We start from the raw sequence: 24,703 nt of genomic DNA on the forward strand, positions 1-24,703 counted from the left end.
CATACATGCAGAATGCTTGTGTAATGCAGAATTGTTCCCTGATTAGAGAGAATATGGAAATATACATGCCTAGTGATGCCTATCTATCTAGAAGCATGGCTGTACAAAGTTAAAGAAAGCAAGAGTACTGTGGGAAAGACTATCTCACTTTTAATACTGTTTAGGCATGTCTGAAAAAGAATAAAATAAAAAAAACATTGTAGGTGTGGGAATTTTTTAATTCCAAGGAATTAAAGAGAAGTTTAATTCCAGGGAAGTTAGGCCTCAATTTTTTAATATATATAAGGATTCTTCCTAAGCAACAGGATAACTTTTAGCAAGGGACATGTGTAGCTGTTCTCTCTATACCATCTTTCAACTATCATTGAGTTAGCAGCATTCCTAACACTAGTTACTAAAAACATATACATATTTTTCCCACAGTTCACCAAGTATCCATAGGTTATAGGAAACACCTTGCAGTAGAATATGTAGAATTCTATTGTTTCATGGGTAAAAAGTCTGCAGTATTTTCTTGGTTTGCTATTTTTTATGCTAAACTTTGACCTACAAGCATCTATGTACATCATAAACCACACTGTGGGCATACTGAGGAAGATTCTTTATTATAATGGGTCTCTCTCCCATTAGCAGCAGCTAAATTAAGAATAGGTAATATCTTTTTACCTATATTATACTGTACTATATTGTACTATTTTTTCACCCTCTGGGAGTTACAAGAAACATAATGAATGGGCAGCAATTAAATATTAAAGACTTTCTTTCACTATGGGATAGAACTTTTTAAAAAGTTCAGCAGGATTTTTCACTGTTTTGTCTATGAAGTTCAGCAGGCAACAACTGTTTCTGAGGATCACTCAAGAGAATGGAAGTGAACTGCTTCGCTTATTTTTTATTTTGGGGCCAAGGCTAACTTGAGATTTTTGATAGAGAAGGAGAATATTATGTCAATATCATCATCATCATCATATTTGACAGAGGATGAGAATATTATGTCAACATCATGATCATGATGATTATCATCATCGTCATCATCATCAAATTATCAATATTAACCTTGCTGTTGCTATCCAATTCCTATTTATTTTTATTAATATGAATCTTGAATGGACTTACTCATGCACACTGACTCCATTGGGTGTATTTTCACACACATTAATAATCAAACAAATTATCTCTATGTTTTGACCCTGCTTAGAGGGTTTTTTAATTTATTTTTTAAACCAACAAAACAAAACATAACACACATACACACACAGTATCCCCCCCCCCTTTTTTAACAGCGATTTCGTAACGGTAATCTTCTATTATTTACATTCCCCCCCCTTATTTTTCTTTAGGATATTTGTCTTTATTGTCCCATTGTTTCTTATTTGCATTTTTCTTCCTTTATACATATTATTATTATACACACATTTTCCACTTTTGACCTTTCCACATTTATTCTCCTCTATTATTTCTAGTCTCCAACCAATCATACCACTTGTTCCATATTAGATAGTACTCTGTGTCTTCCTTTTCTTTTATCTCTTTTGTTAATTTGTCCATCTCAGCACAGTCCAGGATTTTTCTTATCACTTCTTCCTCTGATGGTATATTCTCATTTTTCCAGAACTGTGCATATGCTATTCTTGCTGCCATTGTTATATGTAAAATTAACTACCGTATTTCTTTACTATATTTTCTGTTTAAAATACCCAGCAAAAAGATCTCTGGTTTCCAGTCTACGGGTTGGTCTATTATTTCTTCGATCCATCCTTTTATTATAGTCCAGTATTTTTTCGCAACTGGGCATGTCCACCATAAATGATAATATGTTCCATGTACTTTTTTACATTTCCAACATGTTGGCGAATTGTTCTGGAACATCTTGGCAAGCTTTGCTGGTGGAAGATGCCATCTGTAAAACATCTTCAACTGGTTTTCCTTGAATGCTGCTGACATAGTCAATTTTATGTTTATTTCCCATATTTTTCCCATTTCTCCAATTCTATATTATATCCAAAAAATTTTCCCCATCTAATCATTGTGTCTTTGACAACCTCGTCTTCCATTTTACATCTCAATAGTATTTGTATAAATTGCTAATTAATTTTATTTCTGTTCCATGTATAATTTTATTCAATTCTTGCGGCTCTTTTTGTATTTCATATAATTTTTGTCCTCTGTATATTTAGATTGAATTTGTGTAAATGTCCACCAGTCAATCTCTCTGCCTATATCTTGTTCCAATTCTTGTTTTGTTTTCAGATTTCCCCGTTCATTTACTAATTACTTGTATCTAATTATCTTATTTATATCCAGTAGGTTTGGGTATTTCAGAGCTTCTGTTGGGGATAACCACATTGGAATTCTTGTATAATGTTTTTGTTTTATTTTTTCCCACGTCTGTAGCAATGCATTCCTAACTATGTGTCTTTGAAAATATCTGTGTATTTTATATTTTTCATCCCATAGGAATGCATGCCAGCTTAGGATGTGTGTGTGTGTGTGTGTGTGTAGCTTATTTTTCTTGTGAGAACTTAGCCAGCACCAGGAGCAGGCTGTTCTTTAAAGAAAACACAGAGACTTCCCTTGGCCACAAGCTACTAGTTATGCAGTTTGTTGGATCCTATGTGCAAGAAAGGTAAGGAAAGTAGACATTTAAAAACTCAAAAGAAAAAGTCATTTTACCTTTTTCTTTTGATCAAAAGTAAGTCCAGGTTTGCTCAGGACATAGGACAACTTGGCAAGAGCAGCTTCTGGTGTCATATCCCCTCCTGGAATTACCCCAGCATCCATGAGAGTCTATATTCAATGGCATGGAAAAAAATGCAACTTGAATTAATGCACTGCTTTCTAATATAACTAGATTGAAAAACAGCTCTGGGGCAAATACAGGTAGACCTTGGCTTGCAACCACAATTGAGCCCAAAATTTCTGTTGCTCAGGAGACATGAGTTAAAGTGAGTTTTGCCCCATTTGATGACTTTTCTGGCTTCTGGCTTCCCCATTGACTTTGCTTGTCAGAAGGTTGCAAAACATGATCACATGATCCTGGGACACTGCAACCTTTATAAATGTGAACCAATTGCGAAGCATCCAAATTTTGATCATGTGATCATGGGAGATGCTGCAACGGTGTGAAAAATGGTCATAACTGACTGCTTTCAGTGCTGTTGTGACTTCAAATGGTCACTAAATGAATGGTTGTAAGTCTACCTGTACTGAGTACAGCCATCTGCTCAACCAATATTCTTCCAATGCTACAAATCTCAGGAAGAATTTTGGGGGGCCAGCTTGTTTGTGAAGGAATTAGTGAACAAAGAACCTCTCTCCATGCATTAATGAACATGCTTTCTGCTATTGCACCAATCAATACAATTTAATATTTGTTATCATTATTTACTAAGTTCTGGTAAATGTGTGAATGCCTAGAGTAAAATTTGAGTATTTAAATAAGATTTTAATTTTATTATTCCTTTGATCTAGATGTCAATATTATTTTGCTGGGTAATGAACTGTTGATAACTTATATCTTATTTTTAAAAAATTGATTTCATTTGCTTACTTCTATAGACATGGCACATTTTAAACCCAGGATTTTAAATAATAATAATAATATCTTAATTCACAATGCAAAGCTAATCAGGAATGGGGTCTGCCTGTTGAAATCATACCAATAACAAACAGGCTTTTTTGCTATAGTATACTATAAAGTAACATATTCTCAGTGTATTTGCCATGCTTTCAGCTGTTAGTTATTTTACATATATTATAGTAATACAGCAATTGGCATGTCCAGAATTGAGTTTTTGTAACAAAAAACTATCCTATTCAATCTTGAAGGAAAGCCATTGAACTTGGAATCTTCTCAAGATACATGCTAAATTAAAATAGATGAGCATGTTTGTAGAACAGTCCCACAGGGTAGTTTCACTCAAACGCAAATTGTATTCAGTATATGTCTTTCATAACCTAAGATCCCTTCTTTTTCATTACCTCAATGACAGTCTCACAACCATTTGCTAATGGCAAGCCTTTGAGCCAAAATATTTCCTGGAAAAGCAAAGCCATTTTAAAACCAAAGAAAAGCAGCTATTATAAGCAGTAAATATACAATCCTAAACCAGGCTTTTTAATTAAATACTAAAAATAAATACATAGGTCTTTGTACATGACAGTCTTTATCTTCTAAGGTGAATTAGGCATAAAAACCACAACCTTAGAAGTGATTGATGCAAGAACTAGTCATCTTTGGAATACAATGGGGGTTATAAAAAAAGAAATTAAAAAGTTCCAAGTGCCAGATCTGACATAATTCTATTAATTGGTACAACCAGTTAAACCTGGTCCTATCCTACTTTTCAAATCACATCTGCCTTGGATACAATCTGCCATCCATGCTATACCTCTTGGAGGCATACTGTCTTGGCTAACCAGGGACAATGAAGGAAAACATCTCCAAAACAAAGTTTTGACTTTCTTTTAGAGTTTACTTTTAATCCTAAAAAACTCCAATATTTTCACTCCAGTGTATTATTCCAAAATGTATATAGTAGTCCCTATAAATGGTTAGATACAAAATAATATTTCCAAATCATGTTCACACATTTCCAAAGCATGGAATTATTTTCAAATAAGGGTTCATCAAATACAAATGTTTGGCCATGTGATGCAAGCAAAAGACATCTCCAGATACTTTTCAAAAGATTAAAAGACAAACTTCAATACTGATCTCTCATTTAAAATAACTTCTTAATGGAAAAAAAAATTGAAACAATCTTTAAGAAGAATCTAATAATAAAAATGTCAAGTTTTGAAAATAATAAATATCCTAACATTCCATACTGTTTCAGAACAGCACATTTCCTTTGCTGAATATGGTCCCCATATTTTTAAAACTATTTCACTAATAATTAAAATATTAAATATTTAAAACATGAGTTAAAATACTTTAATTAAAACCTTCAAATACATTTGTTCAAATATGGGACACTGTTTGAATCAGGAACTTTATCAGTTCAGCTCTTTTTGGAAACACTGCTAAAATATGGTGCTTCAAGTCATTGCTTGGTAATAGTGCGTAAGTGGCAAACTGTAGCCCTAATGGTTCCTTCTGACTTTATTATTCCATTTGTATATTCATATTTTAAAGTCATCAACTTTGGGATTTGAATACCACTTATCAAACCTTCTGGATGGAAAATTAGGGCCTCCACCAATCTTACTAAACATCACTCTGAATAATCTAAATAAAGGTATGCTCCAAACAAGAGAAAAGGACTAGACCATGGGTGTAAAACTTACCGCATCACGTGACATGTCACAACGTATCATGACTTTTTTTGCATTGCTGGAGCTGGGGTGGGATGCGGCCTCCATATGATGCAATCAGCCTGCGGGCTGGCAGTTTGACACCCCTGGACTAGACAAATAGTAATTCCGCCCCCAAACTGATATCTATATATGTTTTTCTGAATCCAGAATGCGCCAATCAGCCCAAACCCAAGTATTATCCTGTAAATTCTGAATAAAGAATTTCCAGACACAATCTACCCTGACTTTCAGTGAGACTGCACTGCTTGGAGCTGGTTTGGACTTGCAGCTCCAGCTTGAATAGCAGGTGATGGTTGTGGCCAATGTACAATGACATCTTGTAGAGCAGTTGCAGTCATTTCTAGAACAGGAAGCTTTGCTCTTGACACTCATGTTCTTGTCACCTTGTGGCTGAAATATTGCAATGTGCTCTAGATAGCACTTCCCTTGAGAATCATTCAGAAGTTTCAGCTGGTTCAGAAGGCAGTGGCCTGAGCTATTGTTGGGAATGCCTAGCTTCAACCATATAATATCTCTACTAAGGGAGCTGTATTGGCTGCCAATCCATTTCTGAAAGCCTGGATATCTCCAAGATCCCATTCCACAAGTTGAATTTGCCCATCCAGTAAAATCCAGTGCTAAGGATGCCAACTTTGAGGAAGTATTACCTACACGGACATCTAACTGATGGCTCCAGACTTCTAGAATAGCATACCCCCAGTTATTTGGACTATGTGACCCATGTTATATTTGAAAGAGCTGTTCAAAGTGAAGATTTTGCTGCCTGATGCATCTGAGCCTTCTTGTCATTATGCTCATGTTAGTGATACTTATGTTTTAATTGTATGGAAGTCATTTGTAATCTTTGGAATGGAATGGTCTGTAAGAGAAGAAAAGCAAGTATATTTGCTAGCTAAGCATATTATTTAAATCTGCCATCTTACAAGTGCATTTAGGATCATGGGAATTATCTGAAAGTCACCAAGTTGGGAAGAGTGATTTAGATTGCAGAATTCCTCTCACCTTTCCTGTGGCATAGACTGATGACACCGATCCTCGCAGACATTGGGTGCAATTCAAAATCACAACATTGGAATCAGTAGCTTTCCTCAGCAAATCTAGTAATTCTGGACAATTATTTGGAGCATTTCCACTCCCATAGGTCTCAAGTACAATGCCTTCCATAGAGCTCTGAAGAAATGCCCTTACCTGCTTGGAAGAGGAAAACTGCATGAGAAATTACAGTGCAAGCATCCAACTCATTTGACTCATGCAATACAATTTTATTTCTTCTCAGATCAATCCAAAATGTATGAATAATCATATTAATTCTGTAATGAGGAAAATAACTAACTCAGTGTTGTCTTTTGACTGGAGTAGCATAGATCCCTTAATAAATAAAATTTCAAAAAGCAACAGAAGTGCTAAATATTAAAGATGGATGTTACAAACACACATGTGTATATAAACGCACACTCTCACATTGATGCAAACCCTTGTACAAGAATCGATGGTTTATAGTATGTCACACTATTGGTATGGCTGGCTAGAGTTTCTGAATGTTTCTAGGCTAATCAAGGGTGGAGAAAAGTATAGCTAATATATACAGCACTGCCCTGTGTACAAAGAAATGTTAAATAAGCAAAGACAGGCTATACTCAAAAATGAGAAAAATATGATGATTCAGAAAGATGCAAGTAATCTGCCTATTTTAATTATGTGTTAAAATAATCTACTTAAATAAGAACATTAATATATGACTCCAGAGTGAACAGCTTGCGTTTACTTTTGCACTTAGAATTATAGATTTCTAATACAGACCTTGAAGGCCATCTGCTAGGATAGCCTGGTTCTAATCACTAAACCTTAATTACACAATGCTGGAAGATATGCTACTTGAAGTCTGACACAGTAGAAGAAGATGAAAGAGTAAAATGTAACAGTGTTATAGCAGAAAATTAGGACACCTTTCCTTTGTTTAATGTACGTTTGCAGACTAGCCTCATTTCCTAGCTAGAGCAGCACAATTGTGAATGGGACTGAAGCTATATGAGGGGCAGTTGGTAGGGTACAAGAACTGTAGCCCTAGTCTTCAGCTGGAGGTGGAGCCAGGTTTAGACATGGTGAGGCCCCAAGCTATGAGAAGTTGTAGAAGTTCTACCTGACAAGTACCAGCAGAGAATAAAGCTGTGTAACAACTGAACTTGGCAAGACTGCTGCCAAGATGCATAACAAACCTGTGGTGGGGTGGGGATGGGTCCTCTTTGAACAAAAGGTGTTAGTGCATGCAGAAACAAAGCATGCATTAATCAATTAGTGAGTGCCATGTGGCCATACTGAAATGCTTAATTTAATTTCCTATATTTAAAAAAAAATCTGAAATTTTAAGAGGCCTCTAAAGACTGTGAAACCTAAGTTACAGCATCTTTGTGTTATGTCTAAATTTTGAACTTTCTGTTCAATGTAAGCCTCTGTTTTCATCATGAAGAAAAAAAGAATTTAACAACCAATTAGCAAGTGAATGGAATCCATTTTATCATTACTGTCATCTAAAAGTTTTCATTCTGCTATATTTGTGAATAAAAAGCATGCATAAATTAATAGATCCTGTGTGCAAAATGGTGGCCCCAATAGATGAAGCAAAAAAAAAATGGCCATTTTTTTCAGGCTCTTTAGGTGTTATTAGGGAGGTTATTAAGGAGCAAAATAGGCACTATAAACCTTGCAAAAATTTAAGGCCCCTATACTCTGTAAAAGCTGCAGTGCTCAAACAATTGCTAGACTTCAAACTGTCTATTTTGATTCCATCTATTTTGCCAATTGCTGTCAATCCCATATTATATTCACTATTTAAGATAAATAGAATATACAGCTTTGTGTTTTTCATTTCCCTATTCATCACCACTCTGTTTCTCCACACCCAGTGCTTGCTATTGCTTCTTGTTCATTGTAAACGTTTCTCAAAAGAACGATCAGTTACCCTTTTAAACCCCAACATATATTAAGACTAATCAATGGTCTTGCTATACAGTAATCAGTGTAGAAATATAGAATTCTTCTTGTATTTTTCTTGTTCAGTCCATTTTTTGTGCTACATTAATAATCTGACCTTGGGTTCTTTCCTGAAACCTGTTTATTTGTCATTCCAGTTTTCATGGACTGTATGGTTCTGTTCTTTGTAGATCCATAAGCTAGACTTTGATTGTGCAAGCAAATAGTGCAATGCTTTAATTTGCATATTCTCTTACATCTCTCTTCTTTGGGATACAATAAGGATATACAGCAAACATTTCCAGTCTCTAGCTTAGCAATCTTGTTTCTTACTTTTTGACATGGAGCTGTTTTGATTTTAACTATATCTTATCCTCTAGCTCAGTGGTTCTCAACCTTTTTAATGCCGCGACCCCCAACCGGTCATAAGTCGAGGACTACTCAACCGGTCGTAAGTCGAGGACTACTCAACTGGTGCAGCACCGTTTGCAGAATGGGACTTTTGGCGGGCTCAGCAGGGCAGAGACAGCCTGGACAATTCCTATTGGCTTTTGAAAGCCAATAGAATTAGACTCTATTCAAGAGAGTCTATTCTATTGGCTTTCAAAAGCCAATAGAATAAAAGGGAGTAGCACAGCCAAGGAAAGGGGGGGAAAAATGGCGGACTGCGTTGTTTGGCGACCCCCATGAAATGGTCGTTCGACCCCAAATGGGGTCCCGACCCACAGGTTGAGAACCACTGCTCTAGCTTTAAACAGTTACATAGATATTTCATATGCATCCAGTGCTTTTCTACCTGACAACTGTTTTATTGTAGCCCACTTTCTAATGGAATTGATTTCTGAACATATATTCTCTCTGCAAATATTATCTCTAAGTCACATCTGTAAAGGGTTTCAATATACTTCGTCTTTTTTTAACCTCATTTACATGAATCAAATCTTTTCCATGATAACTCATGAATGTTGTCGTTGTTGTTAATTGCGAAGTCGTGTCCGACCCATCGCGACCCCATGGACAACCTTCCTCCAGGCCTTCCTGTCCTAACTCATGAATAATCCTATCTTAATATAAATTTTCTTTTCTTCTTCTCTGATCTTCCAAAAGTTTCATTTCTTTCATATCATTTTCTCCAATTCTTAATTAAGACATTTGTCTGTATGATTTCTTACTTTAACAGTGAAAATCTTCATTTAATCATTTCCCAATTGAATCTGTCACATAACTAAATGGGCTTTCATTTCTAGACATTCCTAAAGCTACATTTGGTCCAGAATCCAACAGCGCAAGCATTTATGGATTCCTCTCACTATGCCCATGTGACACCACTACAGTAGTCCTCATTTAAATAGTAATTGGGGCCATATTTCTATCAATAAGAGATATGGTCATAAAGTTCGACACTATGTCACCGTGCCATTTAGCAATGGCAATTTTGGCAGTCCTGGTTTATTAAGAAAGGACCTGATGTAAGTGTAACTTCTGGCTTCCCGCCATCTTCCCCAATGACTTTGCTTGTGGTTGCCAATGTGACTGCAGAATATCCAAAACTTTGAGGATCAATCTTAAGTACCATTCATTCAATTCCATTGCAAGTTTGAATGGTTGTTGAATGAGTATTCTTAACCAAGGACCATATGCACTCTACAAACCACACTGGTTCCCCATTAGATTCTGGCTACAATTCAAGATGCTGCTTATCATCTTTAAAGTTCTTCATGGCATAGGACCAGTATACTTGTGGGGCCATCTTCTAATCAAGGTATATGTCTGCCCCATATGCACTCTGGATCCATTAACTGAAATAATGTTATTGTGTGGGACCCAGGAAATGGACCTTTATAGTGGCAACTCTTATTTTATGGAACAGCCTTTCTCCCACCATATACTTGGCCTTGACTTTGCTGTCAAGACAGGTTGTTTCTCTGGAATCATGATATGTTCGATTAGATGATGGTATTATCATAAAACCATTTTATTGTTTTATTATTGTCAGTTTATAATCTATGGTTTTATGTTCTCCTTATTAGGTTTTGTTGAATTTTGCGAGCTGGACAAAAACACTTTGGTTGAGTTAGATGGCCACATAAATATATTAAATAATTTTTAAGTAGATATGCCCTTTTTCCCAAGGCTTTAATTATCTGTATTTACTAGTTGTTCTGCAAATAATTTTGATCCCTGGCATATTAGAAAATGTATTTAACTAGTCCTGGAAGCCAAATTTAGGCTATGAATTAGCAGCTTTAATTTTATAATTGCCCAGGTAGCATTCTCATATTATTATATATAGCCTAATATCTACTAGGGTCAACTAAGCAAGCAAAACTGGGAGATCTCAATATAGAGCAAGGTAGACAAGCTCCATCTGAACCAAAATGGAACTAGGCTGCTGGCATATTATTAAAAAAAAGCTGTAGAGCAGCTTTTCCACTGATCCCTAAGGAAAAATCAACAGATAGGAAGCAGCATCCAGGGTGGAAGGGTATACAATTTTTAGAAAATAATATAAGGAATAGGGACAGTATTGTGAGTTAATCAGCGGACATGACAGTCAGGAAACAAAAAGGCAAGATATGCAAAGGGATCTAGTGTATAGCATAGGTGTTTCCGTGCCAATGCTAGAAGTGTCCAAGCCAAGAATGGAAAATTAGAGTACTTTGTTGCAAACAAGGTCATAAATACTTATGTATAATATAACATAAACCTGATGGAATGAAGAGAATTAATGGACTAAAATAATTCCTAGCTATAAAACTTATATAAAAAACAAAAGATATGGAACATATATCTGAAGCTGTATTGGCTTTTTCAGGGAAATGATCAGGATAAATAAAGCAAACTGGGGAAAAAAGGGGAAATATTCTAGGATATCTTAAGTGGTTAGAGTAACAAATCTCTGTTGATGGGATCCATCCAAGAATTCTTCTTTACCAATCTTCTAGAGTTCTGTGGGATTGTAAATGGCACATGCAAGGCTCTGTCAACACTGTGTACTTGGATTTTTAAGGAACTCTCAGAATGACCTATACAGTCTATCTTTCTTCACACTGTCAGACAGAGAGATATGTATTTTATATCATGTCCTAATGTGCAGGATTTAATGTGACTTCCACCCTCTATTTTTATTCAGTATATCCTCTATGGTATTTTTCAGTTACATTGACCACCAGTAGGTACAATGTTCCTCACCAAATACTGTTGAGTAAACACAGTGGTCAAGAGATCAGAAGACTTGTCTTTGAATGACTAAAAAACAGAAAGCAAAGCATAGGAATAAGCCATTTTATCAACAAAAAATATCCTGATTTAAGAGTAAGGAATAAACTGGCCAAGTTTGCGGATGATATAAAATTATTCAGAGTAATGACATAGAAAATGATTTTGAAAAGCTTAAAAAGGTTTTTTTTAAAAAAAAAAACCTTGATGAATGATCAACCAAATGACTATAGAGGTTCAGTTTAACTAAGTGTGAAATGTTGCACATTGGGCAACAAGCTGTAATACCTAATTTATGCGCTGATAGGGTTTGAGCTATCTGCAACAAACCAAGGAACGGATCTTAAACACATCTTGTGATTAGCTCAGTGAAGATGCTGACAGTATACAACTATGAAAAAATTAAATTCTATGCTAGAGATCATTAGGAAAGCAATTGAGAATAAGACTACCAAATTTGTAATGGCTTTATACAAATCTATGCTACATCCTCATTTGTACTACTATGTACAATTCTGGTCACCCCATTTGAAAGAGAATACACAGAGTTAGAAAAAGTGCAGAAAATGATTATCAAAACAAATAGCAGACTCAAACATTTTCTTTAGTTTGGAAAACTAGTGAGTGAGACATATAAAACATGCATGGCATGGAGAAATGGGCATGGAGATTTTTTTTCCTCCTTTTTAAAATATGAAAATTGGGGCTTATATAATAATGCTGATCAGGAGGAAATTTAGAAGAGTCAAAAAAAAAAGCTCTTTAAATAGAGCATTTTTATTACCAAAAGATGCACTAATGATTCCTAACGTGGATGTCTTTAAAAGAGAAAAGGATAAACTTGATCAGCTCCTCCACTTTATTAGCTATTTGGAAATTACTTAAAACAAAGTTATTTGAGAGAGCTTTTGAATTACAAATGTCATCATCTCTTTATTGGTTGAGGTTGAGGTGTGGTTTTGCTGATTTTTAAGCTCTTATATCATAGCTTGCCTATTTTTTATTTTGATTTAATTAAATCAAAATGTTTTATCTGATTTTATCCTGTGGTTGTTTTAGAAACATTTGGTGAACCTGCCTAGAGTTTTTTTGATTATTGTGGGAAGAATATGTAAAAATAAATAAATAGGTACATGAAGATCAGGCCCATCTTGAAGATGGAAGCCTGGAAGACCAATTCTGCTTCTGGACCAGAAGAAGCATGCCTCCAAATACATGCCTCAGGCATACAATGGCAGTCAGGGCAGAGATATGTCCAACTTCGGCATCCTCAGTGTCATTTTTGTGAGAGAAAACCACAGTATAAAGGGCTCAGCCTACTTTTCCAATGCAACTTACCCTTTTCATACTTCAACAATCTAAAGCCATAAATAATATAAAAGTGTTTCTCAAGTGTCAAAAATTCAGAAGATTCTTTTGGCCACAGAAGCCCCCAAAATCTGGTAACTTCCTATTACAAATATTAACATAACGGTGTTCTTGGAAGTGTTGACCGCATCTAAGCATGTATTCAAAGATAATTAGTTCAATACTAATTCTCTGAGAGTATTTAAATACCAGCAATGAACCTGGGTAATACCAAGTATCTTTTCTCATTGAATATTAATTATATGGAATCAACACTTCAAACTTGCTCTGAGATGTTCTGAGGAAGTGGGAGGCTGACCGCTGTAGCAGTAATTCCAGGGAAGAGTCTCAATAGTCCAACGTTGCTGTTCATGTTCATATGGATCTCAAATTTCTTCATAGTATTAGCTCTCCATATTGTCTCCCAATTGACTATGGAAAAAACACACCCACAAAAAAAATTCATTCATCCAAGCAATAGTCTTTCCTATTGTGTTCAAAATCTGCCTTACAGGAAATCTGATTAATATCTACACAAAAATAACTAGCACCTTATATATACAAGAGATCATACATAAGACTAGAGTCACTCCAAGAGTGAGATGAGCAGCACATAAATTTAATAAATAATACATAAATAAAATCTAGTATCTTACAATTGAGCTTTCAGTCACACAGCAAGGTATTTTTTTCCCTCTCTTCTGACATTCTCTATGGCCCTGCAAATCTACTTTGCACCCTCCCATTCCCTTCCCATTTTTTTCTCTAGCAAATATTGAGCATTCATCGTAGGTGGGATTTTATCTTCATTCTACCAATGAAACCCATTCCATCAATAAAAGTGGGTAATTTAATACAGTTCAGGCTTCATTCATCTGGAAAAGAAAAGTAAGTGCAACATTCTAAATTTTCTTGCATTCATCTCTTGTAAACCTCCTTTTCTTCTCATAGGTAGGTATCATCTAAAATTTACAGTGTAACCCAATGGGGAGAGAATTTGCCTTATATTATTCTGTAAAGTGCTGTGAATATTAGTAGCACAGCACAACTTTTACATAACGGAAAATAATTTCCTTGTGTTCTGCCCAGTTATACATTAAATCCAATACTGGATCCTGTTCTGGACTTAATTTCTCCTAGGAATTTCAGGTTTCAGAAGGCCAATAAGAGATCATATGTATGCACTTTTTAATAATAACAGCAGCCATAATAATGTGAAATACTACTAATCTTTACTTTATATGTTTTCAAAGAAAAGAGGAGAAAATATTTTAAAGCCCAAGCATGGTATTTTTTATTTATTTAATCATAAATATTAAACGCCATTCTTTATTTCAAAGAATAGTGCAAAATTAAAATGAAGAACTATTTTAAAAGCATAACATACAGTTAGAAGATCCTGTGAAATTTAACATTCTGAATTCTGCAAAAAATAAATAAATAACTGATAAACAGAACAGGAGGGAGCTAACAGAGGTAGTTCATGGATATTAAAGAACAATTTTATCAGTGCAATGATTTAAAATCTTATTCTTTATCTATTTTTGCTCAGTAATCAGGGAAAATAGGCATATTCTGAGTGGTAGAAAGTGGATTGCCATTATCATCCCTGGAAATGAAGTATCCAAAAATTGATCTGGAGAAACACTATGCAATGCATTCTGGTTAATGCACAAAAGTCTCACCCAATTAGAACTGGAGAAGCCATTGGATTTTTGCACCACACCTGTTTATAACAACCCAAGTTGAAAACCAATATGTCAACACATTCCAAATTGTCTGAATAATAATGTTCAAGTGCTCTGTTATTACAAAGATGTGAAGATGCTTAAACTTAATTGATATATTCTGCTTCTCTAATTCCAGTTTCATTTTACATACCCAGGGCAACAATACCAACATGTGCCTGGGGGGAAGAGTGGAGCAAAGCAAGGCCACCTTGCCAGCCGTCTGCGATGTGACACATATTTCACACGTCTTTAAAAGACAGATGTTGTTACTCTTACCACTAAACATCTACAGAGTTTATAATGTAGTTACTAGTGATTAAATAAAATGGCAATGATTCAATTAAGTGTGATTATACATTGCAAGCCAGATGCCAGCTGTTTAACTAATAGTCATGCTTCAATTCCATTGCTGAAATGCCAAAACATTCATTATTAATTCTGAGAATTCTCACTATCCCTGTCTAGCAGACGATGAAATGTAAGCAAGATTTGAAGAAAGCTGCATCCACAAAATGCACATTCGTGGACTATACAAGATAATACTTAGTTAAGAAGTCTGGTGAAGCAGACTTTGTTTGCACTGTATTATATATTTTATGAAGCACCTAGGATGGAAAATTGCATAGGGTCATTACATACCTATAAATAAATGAAAAATTAAATAAAAATGAGCATTAAAAATAAAAAAATAACACAAACAGAGATTGTTGATGGCCAAATCAGAACGTTCCTCTAGAGAACAGAGATGTCCTAAAATGATATTTTCTGTCACAGTTGCACTGGCAGTACCTTATCTATGCAGTGAATATTTAAAAATCTTGTTATCTTTAACTTCAAGGAACTATTTGAATTAGGTCTCTTCAAAAGATTTCAGGTGAGGATACAAGTCTTACAACTGCTGGAATGTGACTCAGAAGAGATACTAAGGCAATTAAAAGTAGCACAGAAGTCTGTATTTCAGCAAGTTTCTGTTATCAAGTTAAGCCCTATAATGGAAAAAACAAGACCTGATTTCAGTTTTGAAAGCACAAGATACAGCATCGTAATTCATGAAAGTATCATTACATCTGACTCAAATGTTTGCAGCAATTGTAGATTAATTTGTCTTCTGGCATTAGTGTGGCTGGCATCAACTTTCCCTGAAAGACTTTCTTTCTCAGAAGATGTGAAAAAAATATTGCCAAGTTCTCCTTCTGAATGTGTCTGATTTAGTGTTAGAAACTGTGTGTGTATTTAATACTTGGAAATAATCAGAAACACCATTTTTGAAATGACATACATTAGCCATATTCACTTCGAATGAAAATACACAAGATGACAAGACGAAGACACACAATTGGGAGAAGCCATGGCAATGAATTTTTTCATATCTGTTTCTGAACTTGAATGTAACCAATTACTTCCATTTCTTTCATTCATTCATTCATCTGCTGAATTTATATCTCATCTTAACTCAAGGGGACTTACAAAGGGGGTCTCATAATTTTATCCTTAAAATAAAGATAAATACATAAATAATACATAATAAAATTTGTGAGGTAGGTTGGCTTGACAGTGAATATAATTCCTTAGTAAATTCAGTGGTTGAGTGGGTTTTTACAACTGGGCTCTCCATCTGGTTGCAATACCTTAACCATTACTTTACATTGGATTCATTCCAGTACAAAAAAGAGAGGGGGATTATACCAGCAATAAAGATTTTTTTAATCCATAGAACAGTACTCTACAGGTTTTGGGCCATCCTACCTCAAAAGCCCCCCCCCCCAATCATGCCACCAAATCTTTGTGGCAATCTACAAAGAAAACATAGTTTTCTTCAAATGGAGAAACAAACCCAGCATATATTCTAGCAATGGCAACTCTACTAACAGGTGCTGTTTCTTCTAGTAGTTGTTGTCAGTGCTTGGACATAAACAAGAGATAATAGTTGAAGCAACTCAAGACATCTTTTCATTAGCAAAAGATATATTTGAAAACAGGAAAAAATGATTCCTTAATATCTATGGATATTTTAAATCATTTGTGTCATGATTGTCTCAAAGGTGCTTTTTCCAAAAAGCAATTGGACTTTCTTGATTCTTTTGTTTGAAAACATTTCGCTTCTCATCCAAGAAGCTTCTTCAGTGCATGATTCCTTACTTCAATCTAAGCTATAAAACTTAGATGAATCCATTCAAAGTTGCAGTGTTCGATTCCAAAATACTAGAGTAAGATCTGGGTAAATGTTCTCCTTAAGAATGATCAATGTGCTTATTATATCTCTTGAGTCCTTTTCAGACTTGGAAGAAGCATTATTGAGTGGTCTAGGCCATACTTGCCTCACCCAGTAACCCGATGGCTAGGGAATGTGGCTGTTGTAGTCCAGCACATTAAGAAGTATCAATTCTGGAAGACTTGTCACTGGCCCAATTGAGCACTCCAAATAAAACTATACTAGTGGGCTGGAATGAACATGGTTTTTTCAAAAGCCAACAAAGGCCCAACATACACCTACACACATTAATGACATGCAATCTGACATCTTAATTATATTGCATTTGAGATAATGTTATAACATCATGGCATTTCTGTTTTGATTTAGATCTGTGATACAAGCCACTTCATGTTGCACTCAACAAATGATGAAATGTAGATGTGGACATTAATACTTACACAAGCTGTTTGCCTTTTAGCTTTTTCTTCTTGTATTTTTTAGTCACCTGAGAATTATTATATAGTACAATAAGGGATTAGAAAGCTGTATCAGGCCTGTAGAGTTTGGGAACATTTTCCATCAAGAATATGCTTCTTCCTTAAATCAACTACCACCATTTGGAGTATAGGATGGCTTAATAACAGAATCATGCTTAGAATATTAACCTTCCAGATGTTAAAATAAACTTTAAATATTATTAAATATAAACATTTTGAAAATATTGTGATATTCTCAGTATCAGATGAGCTGATCTCTCAAGTTTCCATGTCCACAGCCATTTTTAGAAATTCATAGATGTTACTACCTTAAGTAGTAGTAAGTATACTATTGTAGTATATTATTGGCAGCCAGAGTAGTGTTTGAAGAGAAGGAGTAAAATTCTGAGTCCCCATACTACCTTGACTGCCATATATAAGATGGCAGCCGAACATAGAGTACACTGCAACAATCTAATTAAGAGATTGCTAGTGTGTGTATTACTGATGTGCAGCTATCTACACTCAGAAATGGACAAAGTTGACTAGTTGTGCATGCTGGATACTGAGGTCACTGTGCCTCCAGTGAAAATTAGGCTTGCAAAATGTTTTTTATAGGAGAGTATCATCCTATTGGATTTAAAGCCAATTCCTAAAAATAAGAACCAGTTAGCCAGAGAATTTCACTTTTATTCTATCAGTCTTCATCCATTCCATCACAACGTGAAATCACTGATACATAGTTCCAATGCTACTGCTGGTTCCTTCAGGAGAGGCTGGTCGACTATTATCTATTTACTGATGAAACTTCACTCCAAATGCCTGAATGACTTCTACTAGCAGCTTCATATAGATATTCAAGAATACCAGGCAAGATGAACCTTGTGGAAGTACACACCACAACTGTTACAAGGCTTTACAAAAGTCACCCCACCACTAACTATTTAGAAACAGCACCACTGGTAGGAATGGAACCACTATGAAACAATGCCTTCAATTTTCAACTCACAGAGATGCCTCAGTATGATTCTATATCAACAGCATCAAAAACTGCTAAATAGAAGAAACAACAGGATGATACGCCTCTGCCTTACTCCTATATAAGGTTAATTACCAAAGTAACCAAGCTACTTTCTGTGCTAGTCTGTGATAGGTCCAGAAAAATCTGTAACATCTATTATTACCACAATTCACCAGTTATCAGTTCACCAAATCCTGCCCCAAAAGGGAATGTTGACAACAGATATTTCTGGATATCTTCAAATCTGTTGTCATCTTTCCTTCCATTAATGTGACATCCATTACTCTCTTAACCCATTCTCATATTCTTAACCAGCTTGCTTCTGAGACCCACTAAGAACAAAAATCAAAAGGACAGATAATCAAGAAAATATCTTGAAGAACTTTGTCAATCTCCTCAAATCTCACTGGCAAAAGTGATTCTATAGTAAATAATTGGATGGTGTGCTGACAACCTCTCCTAGTTTTGGCAGACTTTAGCAATTTTGCCAATAAAGTGCATGACAAACTTATTGTTTTGCTTCTGCCAGCTAGAACTTGACAAAATGTCACATTGACAATCTTTGGAAAAGTTCAGCTGGGTAATTCAGTGGGGCACAGTGGCTCTTTGACAACATAATTAGTGCTGTAAACACAAGTGTTGTCTTTGCCTTCCTAAGTACCACATAGTAAGTGCATTGACATTTTTAACATCTATGCTTCAATTATATCCCCCTCCCATTTCATTCCTGTATGCTTTTCACTAAACTAAGGAGCCCTGTGAACTCTCACTACTTCATGGTTAAGGTTTCAAGGAGGGATGTGGTAATAGCTTTCAGGAACTGATACAATTTCATAAGTCTTAGTAAGCATAGTAGATCCTTACTCCTGAATAGGAATGGAAATCTATCTAAATCATAACAGGAAGTGATCCAATCATGACAAAGGAGTAACTTTTTCTCTTTAACTATCACTTCACTTTCCAGCAACTCAAAAGAAAAAAACAGATCAACTGCTGCATAGTGTATCTGGCTTCTGATATATTTTTAATGGCCATGAAGTTCTCAGTTAGTCCATTTCCAGGATCACCAGCATGGGCGTTGAGATCCACAAGCACCAAAATCCTAAGATTCTAAGGACCATATTGGAGAGCACCAGTGTAATCAATGAGCTGTTGGACTAGCAACAAAGTACTCTATTCCCCCTTCCTCAACCTACCATAAGTATTGTCCCTGAGGAATCTAATTAATGGAGAGGGAATATATTCCCTATAGATGACTGTAATTCTACCACACAATCTACCTTGATGTTGTACAACATCTCCAAGCAGGCTTATATGGGTTAAATTCAGGCCACCCACCTCTCCTATCCTGGTCTCTACAACACAACCAGACCAGCCTGATCCACAAGAAGATCATGGATATAAAATACTTTTATTGTGAACTAATCTGGCATTCAGCAACTGAAGCAGGAGATGTGCGAGCCAACCGGTTTGACTATTGAATCTTGGTAACCTAAGAGCAGCCCTAAGGATGCTATATCTTCTGTGTCTGGGAAGAATGTTAAAACCCCCCTCTTTTCCCCCCCTGGTCCACAGGTTGCCCATCCATTGACTATTGCAAGAAAACTTAAGTCCAAGATAACCAGCAGGTGCACCCTATTAATGATGGCATCCAAATACACGTTTGTAGATTTGGCTGAGCTCCTAATCCTTTAACAGCAGTCTGATGTGCAATAATTAAGCATGTATAATAATTAAACATGTACTGGGATGAAGAAAAAGTGATGAGGAAAATTTCACTTGCTTCATTTCCTCCCACTCTAGGTGGTGAAGATATATTGCCCATCAGGTTACATAATTGAGTTAGGTTGCTTTTGCAGTCCTTGGGAGTGTATACTTGAGAGGTTTACAAAAGCAGAAGCATTTATGTTGGCTGCCTTCCATTATCCAGTATCTGGAAAGACTTCCATTTCAAAACACACAGAACAAGAAGAAGCAGGTCTCTCTACCGAGATCAAGCAGACAAGGTGCTATTTAAGCTGCGAAAACCCAACACACTATAAGTATTGCCAGCAAGGTCGCGTGCAATAAAAGAAACCCTGTCCGAGAGCTGAAGAGACCAAACTAATCTACTCATACAGTATTCTAGAAAGCAGTAAAGCTGGATTCATGCTGCCATACAGGTTTGAATTCTGTAAGGACCCACCCCACTTTGCATCTTAAGAAGACAGAACTCTTGGAATAGCTCTTCCAACAGGAATCCTTTATTAAGAGAAAATGGTTGCAGGCATGCTAGACAGGACTTGGGGTTCAAGCTCTCCCATTCAAGGTTTTAAGGGGTTCCCCAGTAGTCCCACCCAATCAACCCCCCTTCCAGTGATAGTTTCAAGTATCACAATTCCATCCCCTTTCTTCTTCCGTCTGGATGGAGACTTCAGATAACTACATGAAAGGCAATTACTCTTCTTTGATATGTTAAAGCTTAGAGGCCACAATAAACACACATTCAGTCCTTTGAAGTGTGCTGAAGGAAGTGAGGGCCATAAAGCCCCTTTGCTCTCCCCCTTTTCTCCCTCTTATGGCAGAATCCAGAGAAGGCAGAATTGGGAGTTTCTATGTTTGATAATTAAAGATGAAATATAATTGGATTCTGACATCCGGCCCCTCTTAACAATAAGAGAGATCCACCTGAAAGAAAACACAAGTAAAAAATTTAGTTAGGCTTGTTAGGATACTCTGTGTGAAACTTCTTCAATAGCTTCGGGGCTCTGACGTGACGTTTATGGACCCACTCATTTTGTGAGGCAGGGAGGTGTTTCCAGGCAACTAGGTACTGAGTTGTTCCACGATATCTCCTAGAGTCAAGGATCTCTTTTATTTCGAAGTGTTGTTCCCCCTCCACCATGATTGGAGGTGGTGGGGGGGGGATTTTTGGCCGTAGAGGTGACTGATGCTCTCTTTTCAGCAAGCTGCAATGAAAAATTGGGTGTATTTGCCTGAGGTTTTTGGGTAATTCTAATTCTACTGTTACTGGATTTATGATCCTTTTAATTGGAAAAGGTCCTATATATTTTGGTCCAAGTTTTTTACAGGGCTGTAGGGACTTTAGGTATTTTGTAGATAAGTACACCATTTCTCCTATAATGAATGGTGTAGGCTCAACCCTTTTTTTATCGGCTTGTGCTTTGTATGCCCGCCTAGCTTCATCTAGTGATTTTCTGACTATTGGCCAGGTGTTTTGTAGGTTTTCCATCCATTCTTTCAGTGAAGGGATCGTTGGTTCTTTTGGGGTTAACTCTGGCATAGGGTTGAAACTTTGGCCGTTGGCTATTTGAAAAGGAGTGTAGCCTGTGCTGGAGTGGACTGCATTATTGTAGGCAACTTCTGCAAAAGGAAGTAAGTCCGTCCAATCACTCTGTTGGAAATTTAAAAAACATCTCAAATATTGCTCAAGTACCGACTGGCAGCGTTCCGCTTGTCCATCTGTCTGAGGGTGATGGCTAGATGTCAGTCCCTGAGTGGTCCCTAAGAGGGATAAAAATTCCTTCCAAAATGTAGACGTAAATTGCACTCCCCTATCAGAGATGATGCGTTGGGGTGCCCCGTGCAATCTGTAAATGTGCTGGATAAAAAGTTTTGCTAAGGCCTTTGCAGTGGGAATTTTTTGGCAAGGGATAAAGTGCACCTGTTTGGAAAATAGGTCCGTGACTGTCCAGATAACAGTATTCCCATTGCTTTCAGGCAATTCCACTATAAAATCCATGGCTATTTCCCTCCAGGGGGCTGAGGGACTTGCCACTGGTTGTAACAGCCCTGGCGATTTCCCTTGCAACCTCTTTGCTGATGCACAGGTTGGGCAGCTGGCAACATAACTTTCTATGTCCTTTTTTATTGATGGCCACCAAAATTGCCGTTTAATTAAGTGTAAAGTTTTTACAAATCCAAAATGCCCTGCTGATTTTGTGTCATGGCAAAGTTGCATGAAAGTTAGTCTTTGAGTTGTTGGTATATATAACTTTTCCCCTACCCAAGGCAATCCGTCTCTCATTGTGCACACATGTTTGTTTTTCTGGAACCAATCATCTGTTTCCAAACTTTTTCTGAATTCAATCCCAGTTTGGCTGTCCAGTTGTGGTTTTATTTTGGCTTGGGTTCTTGTGGTTACTGGCGCTGCCAGTTGTGATTCTGCCATTATTGGTCTAGAGTCTGTGGTTCGTGCGCTGTTATATTGGGGCATGCGAGATAGTGCATCTGCCAGGAAGTTCTTTCTTCCTGGTAAATGTTTGAGCTTAAATTGGAATTGGTGAAAATGCTGGGACCAGCGGGCTTGTTTGGGATTGAGTTTCCTGGAAGTTTTCAGGGCTTCTAAATTTTTGTGATCAGTCCACACCTGGAAGGGGATTTTGTTGCCTTCCAGGAACTGTCGCCACGTGAGTAATGCCCAACGTATCCCATAAGCCTCCTTCTCCCATACGGGCCAGCGCTGTTCTGTTTCCGTGAGTTTCTTAGATGTATATGCACAGGGTTGCAATACTGCATCATCATTTTCTTGTAATAGCACAGCCCCCACTGCCACATCACTTGCATCTGCCTGTATTATGAAGGGCTTGTCCATATCTGGGTGCCTTAGTACTGGTTCGGCAGAAAAAAGTCTCTTTAGTCTCTCAAACGCTGCTTGGCACTCCATTGTCCATGTTAGTGGCTGGCTAGGTTTTACTGAGGATGTTCCCTTCGTTTTTAGTAAGTTGTGAGGGGCAAGGCTATCTGTGCAAATGAGGGGATGAATTGGCGGTAAAAATTTGCAAAGCCCAGGAAACTTTGTAGTTGCTTTCTTGTGCGGGGTGGTGCCCATTCTAATACTGCTCTGACCTTCTCTGGGTCCATTTCAATGCCCTGTGGGGATATGCGATAGCCTAGGTAGTCTATCCTTTCCTGGTGGAATTCGCATTTTGAGAGTTTGGCATATAGGTGAGCGGCTCGCAGCTTCTTTAAAACCGCTCTGACAAGTTTGACGTGTTCTTCTTTTGTTTCGGTAAAGATAAGAATGTCGTCCAAGTAAACAAGGACCCCCTTAAACAGGTGCTCCCTTAGAACGTCATTGATTAATTGCATAAAGACTGCAGGGCCCCCTTGTAATCCAAATGGCAAGACTTTGAATTGATAGCACCCCATGGGGCAGTTAAATGCAGTCTTCCATTCGTCCCCTTCCTTGATTCTCACGCGATAGTAAGCTTCCCTTAAGTCTAGTTTAGAAAAAATTTTCCCTTTCGATAGGTGTGACAGCATGTCTTTCATGAGGGGCAGCGGGTATAGGTTGCTTTCACTGATTGTGTTCAGGGCCCTATAATCCACGCATAAACGTAAAGAGCCATCCTTCTTCTCTCTAAAAAGGACCGGGGCAGCCACTTTAGGCTTAGCTGGCTCAATGAAACCTCTCTCCAGGTTTTTTTTTATAAATCTTTCCATTTCCTCCTTCTCCTTTGGGCTCATGGAGTATAATCTGGGCTTCGGGAGTTTTGCCCCAGGCTTGAATTCAATGGTACAGTCTGTGGGTCGGTGGGGGGGAAGCTCATTCGCCCTCTCCTCACTGAAGACTTCAGCAAGGTCCCTATATTCCTCTGGTATTTCTGTTAATCTTTTTTCCTCTCCTATGGATGCTTTTTCTATTCTTGATTCTGGTAGCCTCCCTTGGGGTTTTAAGTCCATAGGGTCCCCCTTCGGGAATTTGATTTCTGTCGTCCTCCAATTTACCCAGGGGTTCCATTTTTTCAACCATTCCATCCCTAGAATCATTGGGCATTCCATGCCTGGGGTCACCACAAACGTTAAGTCCTCTTCATGGTTGCCCAGGGAGAGGTGTATTGGCAGAGTGGCTAGGGTAGCTGGCACCCCCCCTGCTATGGATCCATCTAGCTGGCCAAATGAGATTGGTTGTTCCAGTCTCCTGGATGGGATGCCCAGATTCCCCACTAGTGTTGGGCTAATGAGGCAGCGGGTGCAGCCAGAGTCTATTAAGGCTTTCACCTTCACAGCTTCGGGCATGGGGGGGATTAATATAGTCACTGTTTTGAAGATGGGTGTGATGCGTCCACTTACCAGGGGTTCGCCTTCCGAGCTGTCATCTGAGGCATCCACCGTCCCTGTGGTGTAGGCTGGAGTTCTTTCCCCTTGGTGAGCAGAGGTGGGGGTTTCTGCAATTTCCATCATTTTCATGGCTGTTTCTTTTGGCTTAGCTGAATACCCTCTGGGTTTGTTGATTGGGGATCTGTCTGGGTTGTGCTGGGGGGCCTTTGAGCGGCATTCTACAGCTCGATGCCCTTCTCTTCCGCACTTGAAACACCCCATCTGCTTCTTGGCTGTATCCGATGATTTCACCGGTTGGTGTGTCAGCTCAGGCGGGGGGCGGCTCCATTGTTTTCCTCGGCGATGCCTCTTCAATATGTCGATC

At 37.4% G+C, this 24,703-nt stretch overlaps 1 protein-coding gene across 1 annotated transcript in view; it reads right to left on the bottom strand.

The window, feature by feature from the left end:
• The window catches only part of ASPG (asparaginase), an 84,789-nt gene that overhangs the window by 39,349 nt on the left and 20,737 nt on the right, over positions 1–24,703 (bottom strand). The window contains exons 7-9 of the mRNA XM_039368909.1: positions 13,175–13,287; positions 6,322–6,507; positions 2,674–2,787 (exon numbers count right to left, since the gene is read on the bottom strand). Of these exons, the coding sequence (XP_039224843.1) occupies positions 2,674–2,787; positions 6,322–6,507; positions 13,175–13,287 (413 nt within the window). The remainder of the gene's footprint in view (positions 1–2,673; positions 2,788–6,321; positions 6,508–13,174; positions 13,288–24,703) is intronic.

Source organism: Crotalus tigris, unplaced genomic scaffold (genome assembly GCF_016545835.1).
Source record: "Crotalus tigris isolate CLP2741 ecotype Arizona unplaced genomic scaffold, ASM1654583v1 scf7180000020955.813331, whole genome shotgun sequence".
Taxonomy (NCBI): domain Eukaryota; kingdom Metazoa; phylum Chordata; class Lepidosauria; order Squamata; family Viperidae; genus Crotalus; species Crotalus tigris.